Source organism: Pangasianodon hypophthalmus, chromosome 13, assembly GCF_027358585.1.
Source record: "Pangasianodon hypophthalmus isolate fPanHyp1 chromosome 13, fPanHyp1.pri, whole genome shotgun sequence".
Classification (NCBI taxonomy): domain Eukaryota; kingdom Metazoa; phylum Chordata; class Actinopteri; order Siluriformes; family Pangasiidae; genus Pangasianodon; species Pangasianodon hypophthalmus.
The window spans coordinates 23,520,484-23,545,876 of record NC_069722.1 but is presented as its reverse complement, the minus strand read 5'-3'; the positions used below and the strand labels follow the sequence as shown (position 1 = coordinate 23,545,876).

General features: G+C 38.3%; 1 protein-coding gene and 1 long non-coding RNA gene across 2 annotated transcripts in view; one reads left to right on the top strand and one right to left on the bottom strand.

Moving 5' to 3' along the window:
* The window catches only part of LOC128319751 (uncharacterized), a 51,198-nt gene extending 42,557 nt beyond the window's left edge, over nucleotides 1-8,641 (top strand). The window contains exons 2-3 of the long non-coding RNA XR_008303221.1: nucleotides 6,392-6,543; nucleotides 8,522-8,641. This is a non-coding gene — a long non-coding RNA (uncharacterized LOC128319751). The remainder of the gene's footprint in view (nucleotides 1-6,391; nucleotides 6,544-8,521) is intronic.
* gsg1l (gsg1-like) lies at nucleotides 806-25,022 on the bottom strand. Its single transcript, XM_026947119.3, has 5 exons — nucleotides 24,374-25,022; nucleotides 14,136-14,183; nucleotides 8,515-8,667; nucleotides 5,005-5,116; nucleotides 806-2,152 (listed from the first exon to the last, which is right to left on the bottom strand). Exons 1-5 carry the CDS (start codon nucleotides 24,660-24,662, stop codon nucleotides 1,828-1,830), a joined length of 927 nt encoding a protein of 308 aa, XP_026802920.1. The 5' UTR covers nucleotides 24,663-25,022; the 3' UTR covers nucleotides 806-1,827.
* Nucleotides 25,023-25,393: the final 371 nt, after the last annotated feature.

Here is a 25,393-nt window from a genome sequence, read left to right as displayed (position 1 = left end):
AAATATGTCTGTGACAAAATTCTGGGAAAGTATCAAACAAAAAAAGTATCAAACCGAATATTATGTGAAGCGACAGGATTTAAATCCATCATTTCAAAAAAGGAAAGAACATATGACAAATCTGCCTATAGGAGGCTGTCTGCCAAAAATCACTGACTGGATAAAGTGGGAGATTAGTCAGAGAAGCAACCAAGAGGCCAAGGATAACTCTGAACATGATACTACCACCACCATGCTTCATAAATCCCAAATAAATTCATTTCAATTCCAGTTTGTAACACTACAATATGTGGAAATATGTTCAATGGGGGTGAAAACTTATGCAAGGCACTGTATATTTAAGCAAGATTTCACTCAGCTGAAGTTAACCCAAGATGAAGTTTCATCTGCGCTGTTCTGCTGAACACAGGATCTTGCTAACATGCTGCTACTTGCTATTTTTATGACTTCCAGTAAATTTTGTCAAAATCAAGGGCTCACATGCCATAAATCCTTTTGAAATGAAACACACATATTACTTGGCCATAGAGTACTGCAGATGAGGGATAAACATTCTCAGAGCCAGAAAAGAAAGGTGTGCTTTTCTTCTGAGATGTGTCTATTATTTTTTTGTGTGCTGAACCCCTGGTAGTATCAGATGATACCAGTAGATAAACTCGTTTACTAAAAAACAGTCCTGAGCTTCTCTTTGCAATAATATAGCAGGATACAATATGTGAGATCGGTGACATTTTTTTTGTGTGTGTGTGTATTTAACACATGGAGCTGAATAGACACTTTTCAAGAAAAACACAAAAGCTATAAATCAGTCTGAAACTCATTTTCATCAAATGGTTGTAATGCATACATAGATAAATAGATTTTAATACGTTCAAAGAAGAATGTATTCAATTACTTATACATAAAAAAATTATTTGAAGTAAATAAATAAATTAAATAAACAGGCCTGGCCACTGATCGCCATTGCTCAACAATTCAGTAATGCATATGAAAGTCACAAAATCAAGAACAGGCTAATCTAATCAAGGATTCAAGATGGTGAAACTATCAAGTCTTGGGTTGTTGTGGCTGACAAACACTGCACACTGTGCTTTTCTGGAGATCGAATGTAAACACTCGGCTAATCTGCTGTTTTCAACACAAAGGCATATTCAGCGATGGAGGACATTCGATATATATTTATATATAGATAGATAATGCAACACTTGCATATCTGGCAGTGGCTATAAAACCATTCTTCAGATTTCAGTGTAACAGGGTGTCTGCAGGTAACATCAAGACGTTTTCATAAACCTAAGTTCCAAAAAACAACAAAATGGCATCCTTAGAACAGCCTCCGAAAGTCCTCAAAAGTTATCTCAAACTAACTTGCATATAAGGAAACGTTATTAAATATAGAGTTGAGTTTTACAGTTTAGTACTTCAGGCTGTTAATCTGTAAAATGTAATTTCGGACTACTTAATTAAGAACCCGCAGGCACCCTGTTGATAGCCAATGTGTTGTTATTTGTGTGGCAGTGTTAGTGCACCTTTCGTGGCTACGTTCAGAAACTGTCCCTGTTCTCAATTCACAATCAACAATCAATCTCTCATCACAGTTTTAGCACAATTTTCATTTCTTTCCTTTTCGCATATGCACAAAATATTTCACCTTTGTTTATATAATCAAATATAAACTCATTTTTGTTCACACCCCAAAAATAGGTCCATCACAAATCATAGCTGTCTTCCCGAGAGTTCTTAGACTCTCTTAGAGAGTTCTCAATCCTAACGACTCCATGTTGGAATATATTCAGACCATAAAAAAGTCTTTGCGGTTAGCCGTCCTCAGCATTGCTCCTCTCCCAGAGAATCTGCGTTGTCCGCCATGTCCACGGAAGCTGAAGGCGCACGCATTTTCCCCCGGCCACCGCTATAGGCACTACCATGGGCGTTACTGTGGCCTGGGTACAGGTCCACCGAGCTGGAGATGGACTGCACAGAGCGATCCTGGAAGTAGTGGAAGGCCTCTTGGTCGAGGAAGGCCTGTTCCTCACGGAGACCCTGCTCGAAGAGCTTGCGCTTGTGCCGGAACTCGATGACCGTCTTCGTGTAGGAGTTGAGCGTGGTGACGGAGGCTGCCATGCAACAGGTGAAAGATCCCCATGCCATGCTGAGAGAAGACAAAACAGAGAAACTTTTCATCTTAGCAGCTCTAAGTAATGTGGATGTTTTCTGAATGATTCACGATCAGGTGTAGTTAGGTCAATGTTGCAATCATAACTGGTACAAACGTGTTGTTTAGGTTATCAGTAAAATCTATTCATCTACACTGGAGCTATAATTGAAGAAGATCGTAAGTATTCAGACTTCAGGCGTAACTACGGATTTAAGGAGCATTACGATTTTGCACGAGTGTTACGTGTGCGAGTGTTATGTTCAAACTGTACTTTTTGTTATTATAACCTAAGAACTTGTTTTTTACTTACACCTGCCTGAATACGGAGTTATAGTCAGGAGTATAAAAACTGACAGAAACCAAATAAAAAAATTCTTGCTTCATTTCCTTAAACTTTCTGGACGAAAAATGTCCATGACTTGCGTCCATGCTTGAGAAATGAACCCTATCCAAAAGTCCCGAAAGTGCCGGAATAGCTTGTGAGGTAGAGAAAATTAACACAACACCCTGATGGATTTCAACCAGCCTGAACTGCAATTACCTTCTGATTTACAGGTTTCTAGCTTACTGCTTTCAAAGATGCAAGAAAAAACACACACGAGAAAGAAGTGTGTGTGGGGGGGAGGGGGGAACGCTAAAAGAAATTGGCCAGATGGCAAAAAACAAATGAAGCAATTTCATCCTGGGCTAATGGATGGCAGTAGAGCATCTGGGGTAATTCAGCCAATGTAAATACCACTTTCATGCCTGTCAGAACCTAGCGCATGTCTCAAGAGCTCTTATCCAAGTACCAAAATACCACAAATCATTCGCACAATACAAATGTTTCATCGCTATATGAACAGAGAGGCTAATACGGACATATATTTTCTCAACGCAACATTCCCAGTAAATGCTCCTGGATTTAATTCCTCCTTTAGGTTTTCGCATGTAGCATTGTTCTGGATGAAAACACGCGGTTAAAGATCTTTCAGTAAGGGTGTCCTAGAGAATCCGCGGTTAATCCTGGAATGATCAATTCAAGCTTAAACATAAGAGACTTTTGAATTAAGCTTTTTTGAAATGCTACATGATTCTTTTTTTTTTGAGAATGCTGTAATTAGGGATGCATCAATACTAATATGCAGACTGAGCGCAGTTTGTGAGCAAAGTGTAGATCCTGGCGAACGAAGGGGAAGGGGAAAGTGCATGTTTCTCAGTGCTCAGTGCTCGCAGAACTGAACTGCTCTCATGCATTATGTGCAATTCATGGCACCTCGTACTCATGTTTAATAAGCACGCTTCAATTTTATTTGCATAGTGCTTTTAACAAGGCTGTTTACGACTTCAATTCAACTCAAAGTCTGCTAGAAAAATGTCATGACACAGCCTTTCGTCACTTGACTCATGGGTTATGTCAACTTGATATGAAGACTGACACACACAATCTGTATGTCAGCTTCTACCTACTAGAATAAGCTTTTATAAATATTTCTGTAGATCAGTAGTCATGAAGAGATCATGCAGGTGTTGTGTAGCCCTATGAACACTATCATTAGCATAAAGTGTTACTATTTGTTCTATACAAAAAGTATTAAAGTAATCCACATCTTAAAATAGATCATTGTAGGAATCTCACAAAAACTCAAAATGGTGGAAAGTTTGCAATGTACAGTTTTCTTTAAATATATATTTTTTGTCCAAGCTTGAAGCTTTTTCCACAAAGTACCATCAGAGAGGAAAAAACATTTAAAGCTGCACTTTGTGATGTGAGTGTTTTATTCTTGGGCAGTGTTGTGAGGAAGACGCACGTTAATGGGAATGGATTTTCAGTGATAGAAGTCCATTAGAGCGAGCTGCATGTGCTGCAGAATAAGGACCAAACACCCACACACTTGTGACTGCTCCTTCTTTAGCACGATTCATTAGCCCAGATTTTCATTCAGCGTGTGGCACAGAATGCGTTTTACTTCTTACCCTTTTCCTTTGCGGAGAGCTGCTGGCACTAACAGAGTGGAAATAAAACCGAGAAACCAGCTAAAAGAGAGCGTCTTAATCAGAAACATTGCTTATTTCAAGAACCAAATTTATTATAAATAACACTTAAAGTGAGCTGTATGTGTAGTAGATGAATGCTCAGTCAGCTTTTCCTTCAAACTCTTGGCACATTTTCTTTAGAAAAGAGTGCATCGAATGAACAAAATCATTTCAAAGCATCATAAAAGATTCTATCCCATGCACACATTATGTTAACAATTCAGGACAATGATTTAGTATCTCACAGCTTCACGAAGTTGCGCACCATTAAATGTTCAAGCACATGTAAAAAAAAAAAAAAAAATTTTATATGTAAAATAATAGGATGTCTAAATTTCTTGTCTCTTGCTATTTCCTTCTTCAGTCCACATTTTCTATGCATGATTTTTTTTTCAAGCTTAAAGGCAAGTATTTACTTTTAAAAATTGTGGTCTAGACGATATGGATGAACCCCATCTCTGGCGTTTTCTACTCAAGAAAAAAACTGGCAACCTCAGAGGCAAGAACACGAGAACACGCAGAAAATATTTTGCATAATCTGAATGGGGAGGCAATGAAATCAACTTAAGCAGCTGCGTAACCGAATACTCTGAATACGTGTAACTTTCCCTGAGTAAATATTGGACTTAAGTCGGTCAGTCTGAATACAGCCCCAAGAACACTACCTTCTTTGAAACTATTGCTCTTCTGTGCTAGCAGATTCCTAACAGGAACCTTCATTTTACAAAATGTTTTAAAATAATTGCACCCAGAACTAAGCCATATTACTAAGTTAAACAGAAGAAGTTGTTCATAGCGTATGGTGTGTAATGCTAAGAAGAAACACTGACCAGAAGGACCAGCCGTAGTCCCAGGTGTGTGGTCTCCAGTCTTCGGGTCCCAGACTGACTGTGATCTGGAATACTTGGGTGTACATCATGTGAGCCACCATCCCCAAAAGTCCTGGAGTGGAAACATTCAGATACAGTGACACGTGACTGACGTATAATTATAATTCAATTCTCGTAAAAGAATAAGCAACAATCCCAGCACTGAATTTAGGCCTAGAGGTCAGCTTATATGGATACAACGATAACCTTCTTTGAGTTTGATGAAATGTTAAAGATGTTTCTAGTTTGAGTAGCTCATTTTCACGTAGCTTTAGTAAGCCAGCTAGCTGTTGTTGTGTTGTTGTGGTTGTGCAGCCGTGTTGTGTTTTTAATGTTCTACTAACTCTGAAAGGTGATCATGAAGTTTGTCAAGGTTTCTTTTTGGGTTAAAATGCTTCCCATCTCAAATGATGGCGCCACCAAGCCAGATGTTATCAGAAAGGAAAGAAACCTCATGAAAACAGCAAAAGTATGAAAACAGTTGCATGGTTAGTGCATTTCAAACTTAGTGTCCAGCTGGACTGTAGGTGTAACTCTACACTGGGGATTTCTCAGCGTAGGGAGGACTCAGGATTTGGAGGATGTAGGTGTTCGTATGCGTTGAGAAGTGTGTGTGGCTTCAGGTTTATATATTCAATATGCCAGAAGCCTACACAAAGCAAGGCGTTATGAGTCACTGTAAAAACACTATTTCTCTGAGGTTTTTAGAAAGCTCACACAGGATAGTGTTCAAAAGGTAATTAGAGGAGAAGAACATATGCATTAAAGCTGAAAAATGTAAAACAACTTTTTTTTTTGCTAATAATAGCTGCAGCAAATTCTTGACTGAAATTCAGGAAGTTTGAGAAAACAGCTCTGAAACCAACCTAATCAGTGCAACTAAATTTTAAACAAGTACCTACCTTCAATAAACCGATATATCAAACTTGGAGTTAAAACCCAAACGCTGTGGTTCACCTGACACAGAGGGTATACAACGCACCATGTGAACCCAACTAAACTATTTTATAGCACTTACTCAAGGGATACAGGTTTCAGTGTTCTTATAAGCATCTAATCAAAGTAAAGATCTAGGTTGGATGTAGCAGCCGAGATGAGATGCACACTTTCAACTACACTGCATGATTTTGATATGATGCAGTGCAAGGCACAAGCCCAGTCCACCAGAATTTTGGTCCTTTAAAATGGGGTCAGTGCACAAAAAAAGCTTGAGAAGCCCTGTGTTGCGTATATGATCACGTGACATGAGCTGGTAACTCAAAGCAGGCTCTCAGATTTTAATCCAGGATTTTCAATCAAGACAGCAGTGAGTATATAAAACGAATACGGATCTCGGTATTTGTTACAGGAAGTGAAGGTGAGCCAGCATAAACCCACTCCTCCTTCAGATGCTGATTGATAGCACCAGCATGAACCTCTTTAATCTGTGTCAGCTGGCTGAACTGAGGCTCGTCTCTGGGTCGGCGATCTCTCCCCGACCGGATGCTGCGTCTGGAATTAGTGAGTATTAAAGGCCCAAATGAACAGAGCTGGGGGCCAGCTGGGCAAATCGAATAATCTCAATTCAAAAAGGAGCAGCTGTTCCTGGCAATCTGACAGCAAGGGCTCAGGGAATGAGGCAGCTAGAGCTAAGATGCAGGCTCGCTTTATTTTCAAGAGTTTAAAAAAAATCTTAGGCAAAAAAGTTCAAACTCACTACTCATTTCTACATCTGAATAAGTCTAAAGTTAGTTTTTTTTTATTCCATAATTGGGCCAAAACATTTCCCTTTTCCTTACATACAGTAGGCAGGTCCACTCTCTGAAAACAAGGTTCTATCTAGTCCTAAATGGTTCTTTAGTTTGTCAGTCCTAAAAGGTTATATGTAGGTTCTAGGTTCTATGTTTGCCTTCCAAAAGAACCCAGAGGATCCATTTATTATAAGTATGTAGATAGATCCCTACATCTTTGGTTTAAGTCGAAGAGTTTGTCTTAGGCGGAACTCTTAAAGGTTCTATGTAGAACCTAACAGCAGAGTGTTTCTCTATCAGTGCAAGCTCCAAATAGAACAACTTTATGAATCGTGGGACCTGTGAATGTTATTGACCTCCAAGGGTAAACTAGGTGCTATGCACTCTTTTTAGTGACCCTCCAGGAGAACCTTTAAAGGCTCTGTGCAGTACCCAACAACAGAGGGTGGTTTCCAAATGGAATTCCTTTAGAAAACCAGACCAGTTAAAGGACTCATAAACATCCCTTTCTGGGAAGAACGTAGATAGATAAATAGACTCTTAGTGTCTTGGGGGGAAAGTTAAATTAAGAACCCCCAGTGGCTGTTCAGTTGTCTCTCATGGAGAACCCTAAATGTTCTATGTAGAACCCTACAACAGTGTTTTTCTATCAGAGAAGGTTCCAAATAAAACCCCTTTAACAAGCTGAAGACCCTTGATGAGTGTGGATGGATGGATGGATGGATGGATGAACTTGAACTTGAACTTGAAGTGTAAAACTGGGTGCTATACACTCTTTAAAGAAGTTCATCTAACACCATACAGCGTTCTTTAGTTTGTACCTCTGAGGGAACCTTTAAAGGCTCAGGCGGTGTAGAACCTGACAACAGAGGATTGTTTTCAATTAGTTGTTGTTTCCATATAGTACCCCTTTAGAAAGCTAGAACGGTTAAACATTCAAAGGAACCATGAGGATCCCTTTTTTGTAAGAATGTATATCTATAGATGGACTCTATAGATAGTGTATTGGGGGTGGGGGATTTATGGGTTGGAGGTTAAATCTAGAAACTTTAAGTGTTTTCAGCTTGCCTTTCTTTTGGAACTCTTAAAGGTTCTATACAGAACCCTACAACAGTGTTTATCTATTAGAGAACTTTATACAACCCCTTTAACAAGCTAAGAACTCTTGAAAAGTGTAGATGATGGATTTATGGAGAGATGATCTTTATTGATCTCCAAAGGTAAAACAAGATACTATGAACTCTTAAAAAAGGTTCATTGCATTGGCCCTCTGTGGGAACCCTTAAAGAACCCCTTAATAAGCTAAGAACTCTTGATGAGTGTAGTGGGGTGGATGAGGGGTGGGTGGATGAATTTTATTGGTCTCCAATGGTAACAGTAGATGCTATGCACATTTATTAAAAGTTTCATCTAGCAGTCTAAAGGGTTCTTTAGTTTTCCCCTCTGTGGGAACCTTTAAAGGTCCTGTGTAGATCCCAACAACAGAGGATTGTTTCCCCAAACAGAATCCTTTAGAGCGATAGAATGGTTAAACATTCAAAGGACCCCTGAAGATCCTTTCTACACTGAGGATGCGTGGAAAACATGTTAAATCTAGAACTCTTAAGGGGTTCTTCAGTTTGTCATATCCTTCAATTTATTTAAAATATCCAACTAGCATGCACTTCAGGTCAGTGTAGCTTTCATCAATTGGAGCTGTATGTGTAAGGAGGAAATGTATAATCAGTTTTTTTTGGGCTACCTGACAGCACCGTGAAGACGGCGGCGAAGGCATTCAGCTTCAAGCCATCGATCACGTTGCTGGAGTGAAAGAGCTCCAAGCACATTAGACTGAAGCCAACCACCAGCAGCATGATGTATAACACCTCGGAGACCACTGACAGCCAAAGGACACCTGCAAACCCACACACACACACACACACACACACACACACACACACACATTTGTGAGCACTCCACCACTGTGTAATAAATTTAGTCATTTCCTGTTCACACACTCATGTAAGAGTGAATGGCTCGGCCTTCATTATTAGCAAACAAAATCAAGTTTGACACTATGAGCTCAAAGGATGTTTTCATGATTTATATTTTTTTGAAAGACCACTTAGATCCTGGATATCTTCACATTTGTATTAATTCACATTTGCTAACGGTTAAGCTAAGGAGCAGCAGTGGGAGTAGCAATCTTAGATTGTCTTATATACCACAATTTCCCCCTTCACATCGCAATGAAATCCACATGCTCGTGTTTTTATTCCTGTTCTAGTTCAGTCTCCACCCCTGAAATGATGCTTTGTTGCCCTATTGTGTTCACCTGTTCTGTGTTAATTTCTTAATCAGTTTGTTTATTTATAACCTTTTGTGTCATAGTAGCTTGGGGAAGTTGTATTACGCATTTTCTAGAGTTGAGTCCGGGTCTTGTTGTCCGACTCCTGTGTTTTTTTGTACGTTCTTATTTTGAATTTTACATTATAACGATCATTTTTTACATACCTATGGACTATAACACTTGCAATATTCTAAGCACCAGTTCCACCTACTCAAAAACTTAACATACCATCCTGCTGGTGTTTTTCATTATCTCAAATATGAAAGTGCTTATGATAAACTTCCTTCCACTCTGCTTTGGTTAAGCAGAAAGATACATTGAGACAACATTCCCCAACTCCCCTCTGGCTTCCACATGTTGAGAAATTGATGTTTTTTCTAAGTGAGCTGGGAAAATCTCTTATCAGACGGTCCCAGGAGTGTTCCCAAAGTTATCAGCATTCTACATTTGCTCATCGCCTCATAACACGGGTGAGAAGACAGTCATATCTTTAGTCTTATTCGGACAGTAAGTTTACATGGTGTGCCTCAGACCAATATAACTGCTGTCATTAGACAAAATGTCAGTGTCTGATCATTTCACTCCTGTCCAGATGGATAGACAGATATAGGATTTTACAAGCAAATGGTGCTTCTAGGAGAATATTTACAAAATGTTTCCTTAATTAATGCTTAATTAACCAATTATTACACTGTAGTTCTTGATTAATTACCTATTACCACAATAAGCTACTATAGTGATTAAACTGTAATCAACAATAAACCATTATGGTAACTAATTGTTCATCTGCTCCTTGGTAAATGGTTACGTGCTTACTAACTTAGTAATTAATAATCAAGTGTGACCATATTTAATTACTGCCCATTAAGAGGTTAATTGTGGGAATTATCAAGTACAAATAGCCCATTTAGTAAAACTAGCATAAAGCTAAAACCCTCTTAGAGATTTAGTGTGAAGACCCATCCTTTTACAAAACATTTAGAGGCACCTAATTGATAAAAAAAAAAACATATACACACAAAAAAAAAAACCTAAAATAAAAATACTAGCCCCAAAATGGTGATCTTAGCATGCTTCCACACCTATTAGTCTGTTTACTATGAACCAAAATCAAATCAAATTGATACTTTTGGTTCATTTGCTATTTGGTTTCATGATGTACATCATTAAACAAATCAAAAAGCTGAAAGAAAAAGAAAAAGAAAAAGCAAGCAGGTGTGTAGAAATCAGAAAAATCAACTGACAATGGAGAACACAGAGCATACCATATTTGCATAAGCCATGATGTCATGATTATAGTGTTTTAGAAAAAAAATGATTCAATATGCGATCATATCACTATGTAGGATGAAAACATATGGCTAGGATACAGAACGCACAGCCTTGACACATACATGACAGAGAAGACAGATATTTCAGGAGTGGCGTCATTCTGAGAAGCTAATCCCATCCAAATAGGGCTTTGGATTGCTTCTTATCTTTCTTATATTTGTTAACTCATGTAGATCCTTAAAGGGTTTGGATCTTCTGATGCTTGCTCTTGGTTCAAAGGGAAGTCTGTGAGAATTAGAAAAGTCTGAGAAGAACTGAGTGTTGGGATGTGATGAAAAAAGCCAAACTTGAGATGTGACAGCAACGTGCAATATTTATGTCCGAAAGCACTTATCTTCCCGAGTTCAAGACGCAGTGGTATATCTTTGAGAATCAAGCCTTTATTCTTCAAAAGCCAGCAAAACAAAAGTTCAATCTTCCCTCGAAGCTTAGAGATCTTCTTGATGGCTCAATCATTTCTCCGGTAGAGCAAGAGAAAATGGTAGCAACTAAACTCTTCTTTTGACGTGAGTGAGACAGTCAAGAACGGAGAAAGTTTGAATCCATTACCAAGAACTATCACTGATCAAAATGGAAACTGAAAATTGTAGTCATCTGATACGTTTTACTGTTCACAATCTTCTTTTTTTTTTTTTCAACCTGTTGCGACGTCACCTAATCTGTCATTGGATCTGGATTCAGATTTGAAATATGAACTAGTAGCTGAATTAAACCGCGACCCTGACAAGGCAGTTACTACAGATTCTATAAATACAGTAACATCACCGTGGTCTTTGTTTGTCCTGTGAACTTCCTGCAGGATTCCAAACTAATAGTGCGCCCCCTATCGGTATTTGTATTCGTTTAGAACACATTATCAATTTATTTCCCTAAAATAATTACAAAAATATGAGTATTTAATCTCATAAGGATATGAAATTGTGTCATATTAAAAATAATATACAAACTTTTATATGGTTCTCTGCAAGTTCCCCGCAAAGGCACCATCGCATCCCAGCACACACTGGATTGTGAACAAAACAATGACACCAGCGCTGCACCTGAGGCGAGGTCGGACCTACCTGCCCGTGGCTGAAGAACAATCATTTCGCTGAGCAACCCAGGCTTGGCAGCTCATTCGGGGATAGATAAGAGCCTCTGGAGGAAAGCATCGAGACGACAAATGGGCTGTATGAGAGTGATACCATGCATTAACGCTTCTCTCTCTCTCTTTCTCTCTCTCTCTCACACACACACTCACAAATACACACTGCCCTCCAGCCTAGCACTGAGAGTTCCACCCTGCTTCATACCTCTTCATGAGCACTTCTTGCATGGATGCCAAAACACCAATCCCACACACACACACACACACACACACAAAAAACTCTTCCCGTTTTCAGGACAAAAATAAAATCCCTTCCAGGACTAATCTAATCTCAGTGTTTCTTTACCGCCTTAAAATATCCGCCTCTGTCGTTTGATATACAGTATGCACGGAAATGCTGACTGAGACATTGACGTTATTCACAGTCAGACACTTCAGACTAATTTGTAATGTTTACATCTCTCATATATCATTCTGGATAGTTGCTGAGGTTTTGCATATTCTTAAGGAGCCGTCAGAGCTGTCTGATCAAATATTCATTGTAATAAATACGCCTCCGTCTCATTGCTTCCTCTTCTGTCTTTCCATAAAACACTGGTTCTCTTCTGCAGCTAAACACCTCCCAGAATCACGAACGCGAGCTAAAAAGTGCACAGTCGGCTCCTAAAGTCACTGCAGAAACTACAAAAGTTTTTCATGCAAAACTGCACTTATTCAACATTTATAGAATTCTAACTAACAGAACCTCATTTCCTGGTTTAGCTCCTGCTTCCTGTTGAGCTCTACCCTGAGGGATGTGTTGTTTTCGTACACTCTAAAAAAGGGTTCCTCAAGGGTTCTTTCAATGTCTAATGTTTCTGCAAGCTTAAAAGGGTTTCCTAAAGGGTTCTTTGGATGGTTATTTTTAACTACAATCTTATGGAAGGTGTTCCTCAAGGATTCTTTGTAGGGCTAATTTTTCTACTATCTTGCAAAAAGGTTTCCTCATGGGTTCTTTAGATGGCTAGTTGTTTTTTATAATCTTAAAAAGGGTTCTTCAAGTGTTCTTTAGATGGGTAATTTTTCTACAATCTTAAAAAAGTATTCCTCAGTGGTCCTTTGCATGGCTAATGGTTCTACATTCTGAGGACAAGGGTTCCTCAAGGGTTCTTTGGATGGGTAATTTTTCTGCAGTCCTAAAAAATGGTTCTTTAGATTGATATTTTTTTTTTACTATCTAACAAAAAGGGTTCCTCGAGGGTTCTTTGGATTGCTATGCTTTCTGTGATCTTAAAAAAAATGCTTCCTCTGTGGGTCTTTGGGTGGTTAATTGTTCTACACTCAGGGTTCTTTGGCGGGCTAGGTTTTCTGCGTTCTATCAAAAAAGCATTTGTCATTGGTTCATGGTTCTACACTCTTGGAACAAGGGTTCCAGAAATGTTATTTGAGTCCCTTAATTTTCTTCCATCTTAAAAAGAGTTCTTTAGATGACAAAAATGGTTTCTCAGGAGTTCCCTGGATGGCTAATTGTTCTCTAATCTTACCAAAGGATTCCTCAATGGTTCTCTGGATGCATAATGATTCTACACTCTTAGAACAAAGGTTCCTAAAGAGTTCTTTGGATAGTTAAGGGTTCTTTTAATCATCTTTCATAGAGAAATGCTACCACAAAGAACTTTTACAAACCAAAGAACGCTGAAAAGTGCTATACAGAACCTAGAGGGAAAAAAAACACAGCTTGTCACGTTATTGAGAAAAACTGCAAAGCGTAAACTCCTCTGTCCTGAAGTTACAGCTTTACCTCTAACAGTTACAAAGCGCTGACACTGGAGACTCCTTCCATAAATGTTACATAAACATCTATTTAAAGGAAACACACTGTCATTGATTATAAAGATTTTATAAAATCTGCTTATCTGGAGCGTCCATCATACAAGTCCTTGTGATTAGCTGTTATTATTTAAACGATAACACATTAAAACATATTTTTTTTTAAAAATAACATGCCCGTGTTGTTTTTAGTTTTAACGCCAAGCCCTTCGAGGAGAAAACGTTTCTTGGAAGCTGCCGTCTCTGCAGTTTTCTTCTCCATCTCTCTTGTGAGACTGATAGAGTTGCACATGATTGGATCAATTGGTTGTGATTAGCAGCAGTCATTTGACACAACCCCTGACCTGGTAGCATAAATCTCACACACAGCATGAAAACCTGTGCGAAGTAAGCTTGTTTCTAATGCAGTCTTATTTCTAGTGTACTATTATTCCTAGTGAAGCTTTATTATGCACATTTTTAGCATAGCATACATTTCAGTGGTCTTAACTCAGGTGTGAGTCAGCATATTCTGAATATTAGCCTTGTGGGATGTATTTCATTGAGTTTAGAAGCAAATCTCTATCTTATTGCCAATATGGATAGTAATGGAAAGTTTAATAGCCAGTATACAACATTTCTGATATATCACCCAAGCCTACGAAACTTTTTACAATAACATGGAGGACTGAAATGGAAAAAAGTAATATACTATACATATAGCTATAAATGAAGCCACAATCAGAACAGATAGTAAATGTGCTGTATTTGCGGAGTGTGATATCAGACAAGCCTCGATGCTGCTCTAATGACACTCATTACTCACCTCTCTCTGACGCTGGAGCCAGATCAATAAAGCTCCTGCATTTCTCACCTGAAAAAAAAAAAAGAAACCCAAGGTAACCACGGTGTTAACATGTGTGCTCTCAGAACACCAATCATTGCAAGACTTGATCGACTTCAGTTGCTTAGCACGTCCATAACGTGAACTCAAAACGTCATTAAAAGTGTAGCTCAATCGATTGATTGTTTTTCTACAACACCACATCCTGAAGTGTTTTATTCCTCTTACACCATAGCAGTCTGACAACAATTACAAACTTTTATTCATTAAAGAATAACACATCATCCTCGCGTTGCATGTACAGCTACGTTTAATGTTGTGGAACACCCAAGAAACAAATTAGCTTATGTTCTCACTTACGTACGTTATAGCAGCTATAAACAGTCGTTCTCTTACCAGCCTCTCTTTTTTTAAGTTAATAAAACAAAAAAAAGCAACTTGTCATTTAACCTAGAGGCCATGAAGCATAAAAGTTTCTGTCCTGAAGACTTTGTTGGAAAAACTTAGTTATGGTTTTACTGCTAACCGTTACAAAGTGCTGACACTGGAGACTCCTTCCATTAATGTTAAACAAACGGCTCTTCATGATGAAAACATCAACATATCAATGATTTTCTGTGTTCAATAACAACAAATTTAATCTTTTTATTATTAGGTTTAGATTATTTGAAGCTGTGGTTGCTATAAAAATGATAACATATTAGAACTAGAGCATCAATATAAACCTGTGATGTATAGACTATTGTCAGAGCTGCTGTTATAGATAATTAATCAACAACTTCTTGTGACTTATTCCCCTTCTCATGATTCGCTGCAGCTCTCAGTGCGTGTTGCGACTGCTAGCGTGAACCACGTTGCTTCTGTGTTTTATATTATTGTTTATAAATCGTTTAGTTTTAGTTTAGGTCTTGTTACCGCCCCTGTCTTTTCATTGGTTTAGCTTCCTAATGTGTCATGGTTGTTCTCACCTGCTTTGTATTCATTCTTGATTAGTTTGTATATTTAAGGCATTGTTTTTCATTGTTCCAGTGCGAAGTCTCGTTCAGGTTATGTCTGTTACTAAGCCTTGTTTCTTGCCCAGGTTTCGTGGTTCATGTTCATGTTTACGTCTCGATTTCCTGATTTCGATCCACGCCCACGTTCACATTTCCTAATATAGCTTATCCTTGTTTAATGCCGCCCACCTGTGATATGAGCCACGCTACGAAATTTGATGATGATGATGATTCTTGGATTTGCCCTAATATAGTACAAGCTGATCTTATGCACATGTGCCCTGCCTCTTCACCTCTAACACACACACATTACACTGCGAACTATTTTTAACTACAGTTTTTTATTTAGTTGCAGATTGTTTAGAAAAATGGATATGCATCAGTATGAGTATGCAATAAATGATAATATCCCCGGGGGAAAAAAGTCAGAATTATACTTACGATGTAATTCTGTTACTATATTTCTGGAGACAGACAAGTGAAAGAAACCCAGAAGGCACAAACAAAAAGAGATAACTAGATTGTTTTTTGGCAAGCGCCCCAATCCTGTCTCAAGCGAGACTTCCAATTATATTTGTGAGAGCGATGAGCAGGACTTTTTTCTTCCCAGACCTTTTGATTCCAGGGCTCTAATCGAAAAGTCAGCCCATGGAGCCCGACTGAAACTGTGCAATCGCTCTCTGAGGATGAGGGCTGAGGTCAGACAGAGGTCAACAAGAGTGTAATGCTCCTCCTTCAGCGCTCCCCAGAGAGGATGCCTACAGACAAAAGGAGCACATCTACACTCTCAGTCAATGTAGACTTTCATTCATCGACGGGAGTCTCTTAGGAATCGCAAACGTACAACGCTGTAGTATTCAAACAGCCTCAGGTGCATAGTACAATATTATGTGGAGGGTTTTTTTTAAAGTTCATCTTCTAATGCATCATTTTTACAGGACAGTCATTACAAATTTGTCCAAAATGACTTGGCTGTCCTTGCAAGGTGAGCTTCTTTAAAAGATAGAAGCTTGTTAAAGTATTTTATTTCCATAAGTCATTCTGTCTGTGGAAGGAACACTTAAAACTTGGCAGCATGTCAACAAAGTGCAAAATAAAGACAACGAATCGAAGCGCGTTATTTAAGGCACAAGTCACAGCTATGACACGGAGTTTAAAGGACGTTCTGTTAGCTCGGAACATGATTTGAAGAATATGAATCCCTGTTATAAAGACTTAGAAATCTCAACTTTTGAAATGTATAAAGTCAGAAAAAAACAGAAGTAAATCTAGGAAAAAAATGATAAATGGTTAAAAAGATATAAATTGATTTTAAAAAAGCTATATACATTTTATCCAGGAAATAAAAATGTGCAAATGATTGTTTACAGCGATACTTTTTGGATTCGGCCCATCAGCATGGCTGAGATTTTCTCAATTGAAGTTTGGAATTCCTGATGGTGAACGTAATCCCTCTGCCAGCTGGCTACATGCTCCAAATCATGCTCATTACAATTAAATATAATCGTTGCAATAAATACGAACATATCACGTGTTCCAGTTTTTATTTTTTATGGATTTTCATCATGGAGTTACTGTTACCACCCCAAAGTTACTTATTTTCCTATAACAGCACATGCACAAGTGTTTTATTCCTCTTATACTACAGCAATATGCCAGTGATTACCTTTTTTTATTAATGAAAGAACAATATTTTATCCATGTTGTGGAACGTCGGTGAAACAAGTCAGTTCCTGTTCTCGCTTACGTTATAGCAGCTATAAACCGTCCTTCCCTCACCAAACTCTCTTTTTTCTCTTTCTTGAAGTTATAAAACAAACAAACAAAAAAAAAAAAAAACAATGCAGCTTGTTACAGCTTTACAAAGTGCTGACACTGGAGACTCCTTCCATAAATGTTATATAAACATCTCCTTACAGAAAACTTCACATTACACGTTTTTTTCAGTTTATGTAGAAACGATAGTGTATTACAATGTTACAATGTTTCTATAGAAACAGTAGTAACTATTAAAGCATATTAGAACGAATGTATTAATATACACCTGTGATATGCGGCTGCTTTATTGTATTGTTATAGAAAATTAATCAACATCTGCTGGCCAATCAGAATTGCGAATTCAACAGAGCTGTGGTGTAAATGGGGACAATTTGGAAATTTGCCAAGTCACGCAGGTGACATCACTAGCTTAATGCCACACCTTTATCTATGATGTGTGGGCTTTATGGCGTAATGACACTATCAAACTTTCTGAACTGCTTTTTTACTCTATTACCCATGTATAATTATTGTAGTGTTCAGTTTGCATTATTGATTATTTATTTTAAGTGCTTACTGATGGGAAACAACATATTATATGACCTTGCCTGTGAAATCGTCACAAGCCGATTCATGAATGATGCCAAGATGGAGGAGTGACAGTCTTTTTCCTGTAGTCATGGTATCACAAATCCATATGTTTTGTTTCAGGGTTCTCCACATGCTTTTGTTTATTACGCAGTATGCCTCTGTTTCTCTTCTAGTCCTGTCTCCGCCCCTGTCCGATCATTGGTCTGTTACTAATTATACTCGCCTGTTTTGTATTAGCTTCGTGATACCTTTGCCTTCTTATATCCTCTGTGTATCACTGTTCTTTGCGAAGTCTTGCCAATTGTATTCATGTCTTTCTAAGCCTCGTGTTTCTGTGTTCTCATTTCTCTTGGCTTTGGTCCTTGTCTGTGTATTTCACCTACAAGTAGAGTTACGTATGACCTCCAGACACTACATGTATAGTACTCTAGCATCAGTATATGACAAGCAATACAAAACCACACACAACCCTTGCAGACGTCGTATTCTGATGCCTGTCAATTTCTATTATAAGTGAGTTTACAGTAAATTGGTTTTATTATCTTTTCTCACTGCAGAGAAATGTGTTGAAATTCTTCTGTGTCATAATCACACACACACACACACACACACACACACACACACACACTGCAGATGCTGTAGATTAGAAATTAGGTTGAAAAACAGTGAAATATTTCTTGAAATCATCTCCAGCTCCATGTTTTAAGCTTTTAAGCATTTATTCCACTCTGAGGATGCTATGACAACTTGTGTGATCTCTCGCTATAGTGCCATGTTAGATATCAATTAAGCAACTGCGCTATAGTGACACCAGCATGATGCATAACAAATCACTCTAATCTCGCTAATATAATTTACTGCCTGAACACCTCACATGCAGAATTAATGAGATTGCCTGGCCTTCGATCGGGTTACGATGACTCAATCTCCTATTTCTGATAGGAAGGCTGTCTAAATAATGAGCGTGACTGAATTATTTTTTTTTTTTTTAGCAATTGCTACACTTTTTTACATTCTTTCGAGCAAGAAAATCATACAAGAATATATTGATAATGCTTACATATTGTATGGGTGTGTTATATGTGAATGTGTCTTTTTTATAAAATGTAAAAAAAATAAAAATGCAATAAATAAAATTATATGAAAATAATACGTAAAAACAGAAATTATGATTTATGAGTTTATGAGAGGTGGCAAAATTTTTTTTGGGAAAAAAAACATCAAATCATACAAGTTAATCCATATAAATGTTATCACTCCATAGTCTTCTCTCATCTTTTTCTCTCTCTCCATCTCCGTTAAGCTTGGGTTCTTGGATTTATTGCCGTGTTGGACATCCTTACCATCAGTCAAACGTGTTCAGTGTCTGGTGTTAGACTATTTTAGCGATATTGTCATGTCAAGTCATGAATATTTCTTACTTTCTCTGCCTCTGACTCGTACTATATCATGCCCTAATGAACACTCAGGGTGTAATGTCACTGTACAGTCTGCTCTCCACACCATGTTAACCATTATAACCCATCTGACAGCAATTTGTAGGCATTTTCTGCAGAGATCCTGTTGTGAAAATCAACTTTTCCCAGATTTTCTGGTGGTGTTTTGACCATAATGAGCTGCAGTAACACTTAGAAAATGTGAAATCTGTACCTAGTGCCGTTTCTTCAGTTCAGGGATAACAAAACATCCTATTCCTGTTACGTTATATAACTGGCCCATGGCAGCCAATCAACATTCAGTATTTCACTAGTGCACTAGTATCCATCCATCCATCCATATGTTTATTTATTTATCTGTCATTCCAACCAACCATCCATCCATTCATTCAATCATCCATCACTCTATTTCTCTATCATTCTATCCATCCATCATTCCATTCACTGCTTTTGCAATACTGTATCCGTCTATCCATTATTCCATCCATCCATCATTCCATCCACTGCTTTTGCACAACTGTATTCAATCACTCATTCATTTATCCCGCTATCATACCTTCTACTGCTTTGGCAATATTGTATCCATCCATCCATCCATCCATTCATTAATCTATTTATCTATCATTCCTACCACCGACCCATCCATCGATCCATCCATTAATCCATCAATCTATTTATCTATCATTCCATTCATCTATCCATCCATCCATTCATCCTGCCATCCACTGCGTTTGACAATGCGGTATATCTTCATCCATCATTCCATTAGTCATCCATCCATCTATCCACTGTTTTGGCAATAATGTATCCATCTATCCATGCATCTAGTGGGTCGTCTTAGGGAAAACTGGCTGTGAGTTAGAGTTGTTTATTAAAAACTTGTAGCTGTGATTTTTAAAGTAAAATGGAGGTTTGATTAAAGCCATATTATTCGATTATCTGGACAAAAACTCAGGAATCTCAGCTGACCTGGCAAAAGGGGAAAAATTCCAATAAGAAAAGGTGTTAATGTTTTCTACATTGGTGCTTTATGTTTCTGCTCATCTGCATGTCTGAGATTTTCTCCAGTTAAACCTTAAATCCCACAAGACGATCTAAATCCCTCTGCCAGTCGGCTAAGTGATCTCCAATGTGTGTTAATTAAAACAGCAAGATCGTTCTACATGAAGAAAAATATATGAAAAAAATACCTGACTAATAGTAGGTGACAATGGGCTCTCAGTAGTTAGTGACTTTTAACTCAGACTTTTAACTCAAAACCACATTGTATTTTGCGACTATTGCTCCAACTTCATTTTTGTCCGAGCTAATAAAAAATAAAGTATAAAAATAACAAAAAATCAAAATAAATTTTTATAAAAATTACAAAATTAAAATTAACAAATTATTTGAAAAAATACAAAGAACACAATAAAATAAAAAATCAAAATCAAAAATAAAATATATTTAAAAATATACAGTTAAAGAATTACAAAAATTACAACACCTTCCAGTGAATGAGGAATGATGTGAATGGGGGCGATTAAAAAAAGCTCCCATAATGCTCTTTACAGTTTGTAGGGAAGAGGGAGTAAGGTGCCATTTTGGAGATTTTTCAAAACTGTTGCTCTGGGCAAGAAATGAAATATTAATGCTTCTGCTGCTGTGTTAGCAAATTCAGCAGATTATTTCCGTTAGCAGCAGGATGACAGTAAATTGGTGCGTAGTAGGTAATAATTACACACTGAAATAAAGAAATTATTAGTTAAATTATGATAATTAACCAACGTTCTTACTGAAATGCAAAAGCGGAGTAAACTTGTAAAGAAAGTAAACATGCACATCTTGTGAGATTTGCTTTATCTGTGATGAAGTAAGACTTTTAATCTAGCACAGTGTGTAAATTTACAGGTTTATCTCCTGAAACACATCTGATTTAATACTTTAATAGAATTTAATGATCACATTATATTTGCATGAAGCACCTCAGGGTTTACGTTAAATGTTAAATATAAAGTATGATTTTTCTTTAGCTAAGGAAAGACTTTAGGGGTGTGACTAAGAATTTGCTGCCATAAAATTACTCCTAACTATTACTATTTTTACAATTAATGACTAATTAATAAAGCTAGCTACTTATTTATATTTTTAAGATAAAAAAGTGGGGGAAAAAATCTATTCTTGGATGCTGTGATTCATTACTACTGCTACTGCTGCTACTATTAATAGCTACAAGCAGTGATTTGCGGGGTCCAAGCACCCGTCACAAACAGCGCCTCCAGTGGCCAGTTCTTACCAAATTACACGGAACACTAAAAAAAAAAAATAGATGAACATACTGTTTGAGACAGTAGCTCAATGCTAATCCTGTTAAATGCCTGCTGAAAACTGATTGGCTGATGGTGGCCATGTTTTATGAGTTACAGGACTCCCATGTGGCGCAAATCAACCTTTCTTCCAGAGACTGCGACTTTGAATCCCAATACAGATGCCACAGCCATCCATGGCCGGGAGTCCGATAGAACAAAATTGGTCATGCTCTCTGAGTGGGAGGGGCATACAATGTCTCCCCTGTCAATCACAGCAACACTAGCCAATCGTGGGTGTCTATGAGCACATGTATGCAGAAGAGGGTAGATATATGCAGTAGGTGATGGCACCATTACAGCTTTTATTTTCTGAAGTCTAAAGAAGTTATATGGTGTTTATGAATAACTTTATTATTTATATGTACAGTATTGTTCTGACATTACTGGGGCTTGTATTAAATTCTGTAAATTTATCCAATCATTTAGGCTTAGTAGTTATAACTATAAAAAACCATAACAACTTTATAAGTAGTCTACTGAGAACTCCACTACTGGAACGCCAGTATTTTAAAATATACACCACATAAATATTCTTTATGACCCCTGGGGGTTTCTTCTTCAAACACCTCCACACACTCAGCAATATACAGATGCCCAGTAATCATAAAATAAACATTTTCCTCACCGTAATTTATCCTCAGGGACATTAGAGTTCAAACATGGACTTTATAAAAAGTTATTTAAGGGAAATGAATAATCAGAAATTTAAAACTTAAAAATACACATGTAGTTTTAGACATTTCATCTGTTACATGTCACACGTTTGTACATGTAGTACATTTTCACGTGTGACTTTTTTTAATCCCACGATTCAATTAATTTCACATGCATTAGGCTTTTTAGTGCATGTAAAAATAATTAAATCGTGATAATTTTTTGTGCGATTTATTATTAATTACAGATGGGTCCATAAGTATTTGGACAATGACACAACTTTCATAATTTTGCCTCTGTACACCACCACAATGGATTTGAAATGAAGCAATCAAGATGTGATTGAAGTGCAGACTTTCAGCTTTAACTCAAGCAGATTAACAAAAATATTGCATTAACCTTTTACAGCCACGGAGTCCCTCCGTTTTCACAGGCTGAAAAGTAATTGGACAAACTAACCTAATTATAAATATAAGGATTATTTTTTAAATACTTGGATGCAAATCCTTAGGTTTAGAGCCCATGGACATCACCAAATGCTGAGTTTCCTCCCTTGAGATGCTTTGCCAGGCCTTTACTGCAGCTGCCTTCAGTTGCTGCTTGTTTGTGGGTCTTTCTGCCTTCAGTTTTGTCTTCAGTAAGTGAAAAGCAGCTCACTTGGGTTGAGGTCAGGTGACTGACTCAGCCATTTAAGAGCATTCCATCTCTTTGCCTTAAGAAGCACTTTGGGTTGCTTTCGTGGTATGTTTTGCGTCATTAACTATCTGTACTGTGAAGCGCTGCCCTATTAGTTTTGCAGCATTTGACCGAATCTGAGCAGAAAGTGTAGCTTTATACATTTCAGAGTTCATCCTGCTACTTCTATCAGCAGTCACATCATCAATAAACACCACTGACCCAGTTCCATTGGCAGCCATACATGCCCATGCCATAACACTGCCTCCACATGATTGACGGATGATGTAGTATGCTTTAGAACATGAGCTCTTCCTTTCCTTCTCCATATCCTTCTCTTCCCATCATTCTGGTACAAGTTAATCTTACATCAGTACTGGTCAGACTTTTTTTTTTTTTTTTTTTTTTTTTTTTTTTAGCAAGGTCTAATCTGGCCTTTCTGTTCTGGAGTGTTACCAGTGCTTTGCGTCTTGAGGTAAACCGTATGTATTTACATTCCTGAAGGCGTCTCTTGACTGTAGACTTTGACAATGATGTGCTTCTTGACTTGGCTAGATGTTGTGAAGGGGTTTTTCTTCACCAGGGGAAGAATTCTGTGATCATCCACTTTAGTTGTTTTCTGTGGTCTCCCAGGCCTTTTGGTGTTGCTGAGCTCGCCAGTGCATTCTTTCTTTTTAAGAATGTTCCAAATTGGTGATTTGGCCACTCCTAAAGTTTCTGCTCTCTCTGATAGGTCTGTTTTGGTTTTTCAGCCTAATGATGGCCTCCTTCACTTGCATCAAAACTTATTTGAACCGCATATTGAGAGTTCCCATGAATAGCTACCAAATGCAAATTCAATGCTTGGAATCAAGTCCAGACCTTTTACCTCCTTAATTTGTCTTGTAATAATGAGGAAACAGGCCACATCTGGCCATTAAACTGCTTATCAGCCAACTTTCCAATTACTTTTCAGCCTGGAAAAATGGAGGGACTCTATAAAAAAAAATGGCTGTAATTCCTAAACGGTCAATGCAGTATTTTTGTTAAACCCCTTGAATTAAATCTGAAAGTCTACACTTCAATCACATCTTCATTGTTTCATTTCAAATCCATTGTGGTGGTGTACGGAAGCAAAACTACAAAAAATGTGTCACTGTCCAAATACTTATGGACCCGTATATTAATATTAATAATTATTTATTTTAATAAAAAAAAAATTTCATGTTTCATTTCACATGATTTTTTTTCACGTGATTTCATACTGTATTGTTTACATGATGTCATGTGTGTTTACTAAAGTTCTCAATGTGCAATTCGAAACGTCCAAATTCACCTTCACTTTTTTCCAGGTGATCACATGTTATTCCCATGATGTCACGTGCAATTTCATGGAATAACATGTTGAAATGCACCTTCATGACGCCCCAAGTGATCACACGTTATTCCCATGATGCAACGTGATATTTCATGGCATAACGTTGAAATGCACATTCACGTGTATTTCATACATAGTCACATATGAGTCACGTAATCATACGTGGGAAAACTTATGACGTCACGTGTTCAACTTGTCCAACTTATCACGTGTGAAATGTGATGCGAAAGGCGTTTTACGCGATTAGGCACGTGCGTTTGAGCAGGCAAGTCATCACACCTTTACTCATGCAATCAGATTTTATGATAGTGATACATAATTTGCAATATTTATTATTTTTTTGTCGTAAGTGATGACGATCAGAGTTGTAACGCGTTATAATAAGTTAGTGAAGTGTAACTCCTACCTCCGCCGTGGATGTTCTCCTCGCACGAGTACCAGATGCCCGCGTGGAAGCGGCGGAACAGGAAGCGGTCGTCCCCGGTCTCCCAGCTGTAGTGCACTTTGCTCGGGTCGGTGTCGTTGGCTCCGTAGTCGATGCAGTGGTGGCGCCGCTCCTTGCTGCAGCTCGGCTTGGGGACACGCTGCGTGCCCTGGCACCAGTACGCCGTGGCGAACGCCGTGCTCGAGAGCAGCAGCGCGAGCAGGTTCAAGCCCACGGAGAGCAGCGCGCGACACCGGCGGCTCGTCTTCATGGCACACGAGAGATCAAGCGCGCGGGGCTCATGCGCGGGACGGGTGAGACCGGAGACGGAGAGAGCGCGCGCGCGAGCTCATTCACCGACGCGTTAAAGGGTTAACGGGATCGGAAAGGTGCGCTTCAAGGGCATGAGGAGCGCGCGCGACTTTCCGCTAGGAAGATGGAAACGTGGAGATGTGAGTTCAGCAAGAGCGCGCGCAGATATGAGGCCGCTCTGTCCGCGCGCACGGTGTGCTCTCTCTCTCTCTCTCTCTCTCTCTCTCTTTCTTTCTTCACCTTTCCCTCTCCCTACATTTCTGATTCCTCTCTCTCTCTCTCTCTCTCTCTCTTTATCTGTCCCTTTCTTTCTTCACCTTTCCCTCTCCCTACATTTCTGATTCCTCTCTCTCCCCCCCCCCCTCTCTCTCTCTCTCTCTCTCTCTCTCTCTGAAATACTCTTTCTCACGTTTCCTACTCTTTTTCTTTATCTCCCTCTATCCCTATGATTTTTTCTTTCCCTCCCACTCTCTTTCTTTCTGCACTTATCAGTCTCTCTCTCTCTCTCTTTGATTTCCTTACTTTCTCCCTCTGTGTCTCTCTGTCTTTCCTTCTATTTTCTTCATTTCATGCAGTCTCTCTCTCATTCTCTCTCTCTATCAATGTCTCACCATTTTTCTGTAATTCTCTCGCTCCCTTTTTCCCTCTCTCCCTTATTCTTATTATTAAGGTTTGTCTATCACTCTCTCC

Coding starts and splice junctions, on each gene's coding strand:
- gsg1l (XM_026947119.3), bottom strand. CDS start 24,662: ATGAAGACGAGCCGCCGGTGTCGCGCGCTGCTCTCCGTGGGCTTGAAC. Junction 8,668..14,135: donor GGCTCCAGCGTCAGAGAGAG/GTGAGTAATGAG, acceptor GTGGGTTTGCAG/GTGTCCTTTGGCTGTCAGTG. Junction 2,153..5,004: donor GACTACGGCTGGTCCTTCTG/GTCAGTGTTTCT, acceptor GTCTTCTCTCAG/CATGGCATGGGGATCTTTCA.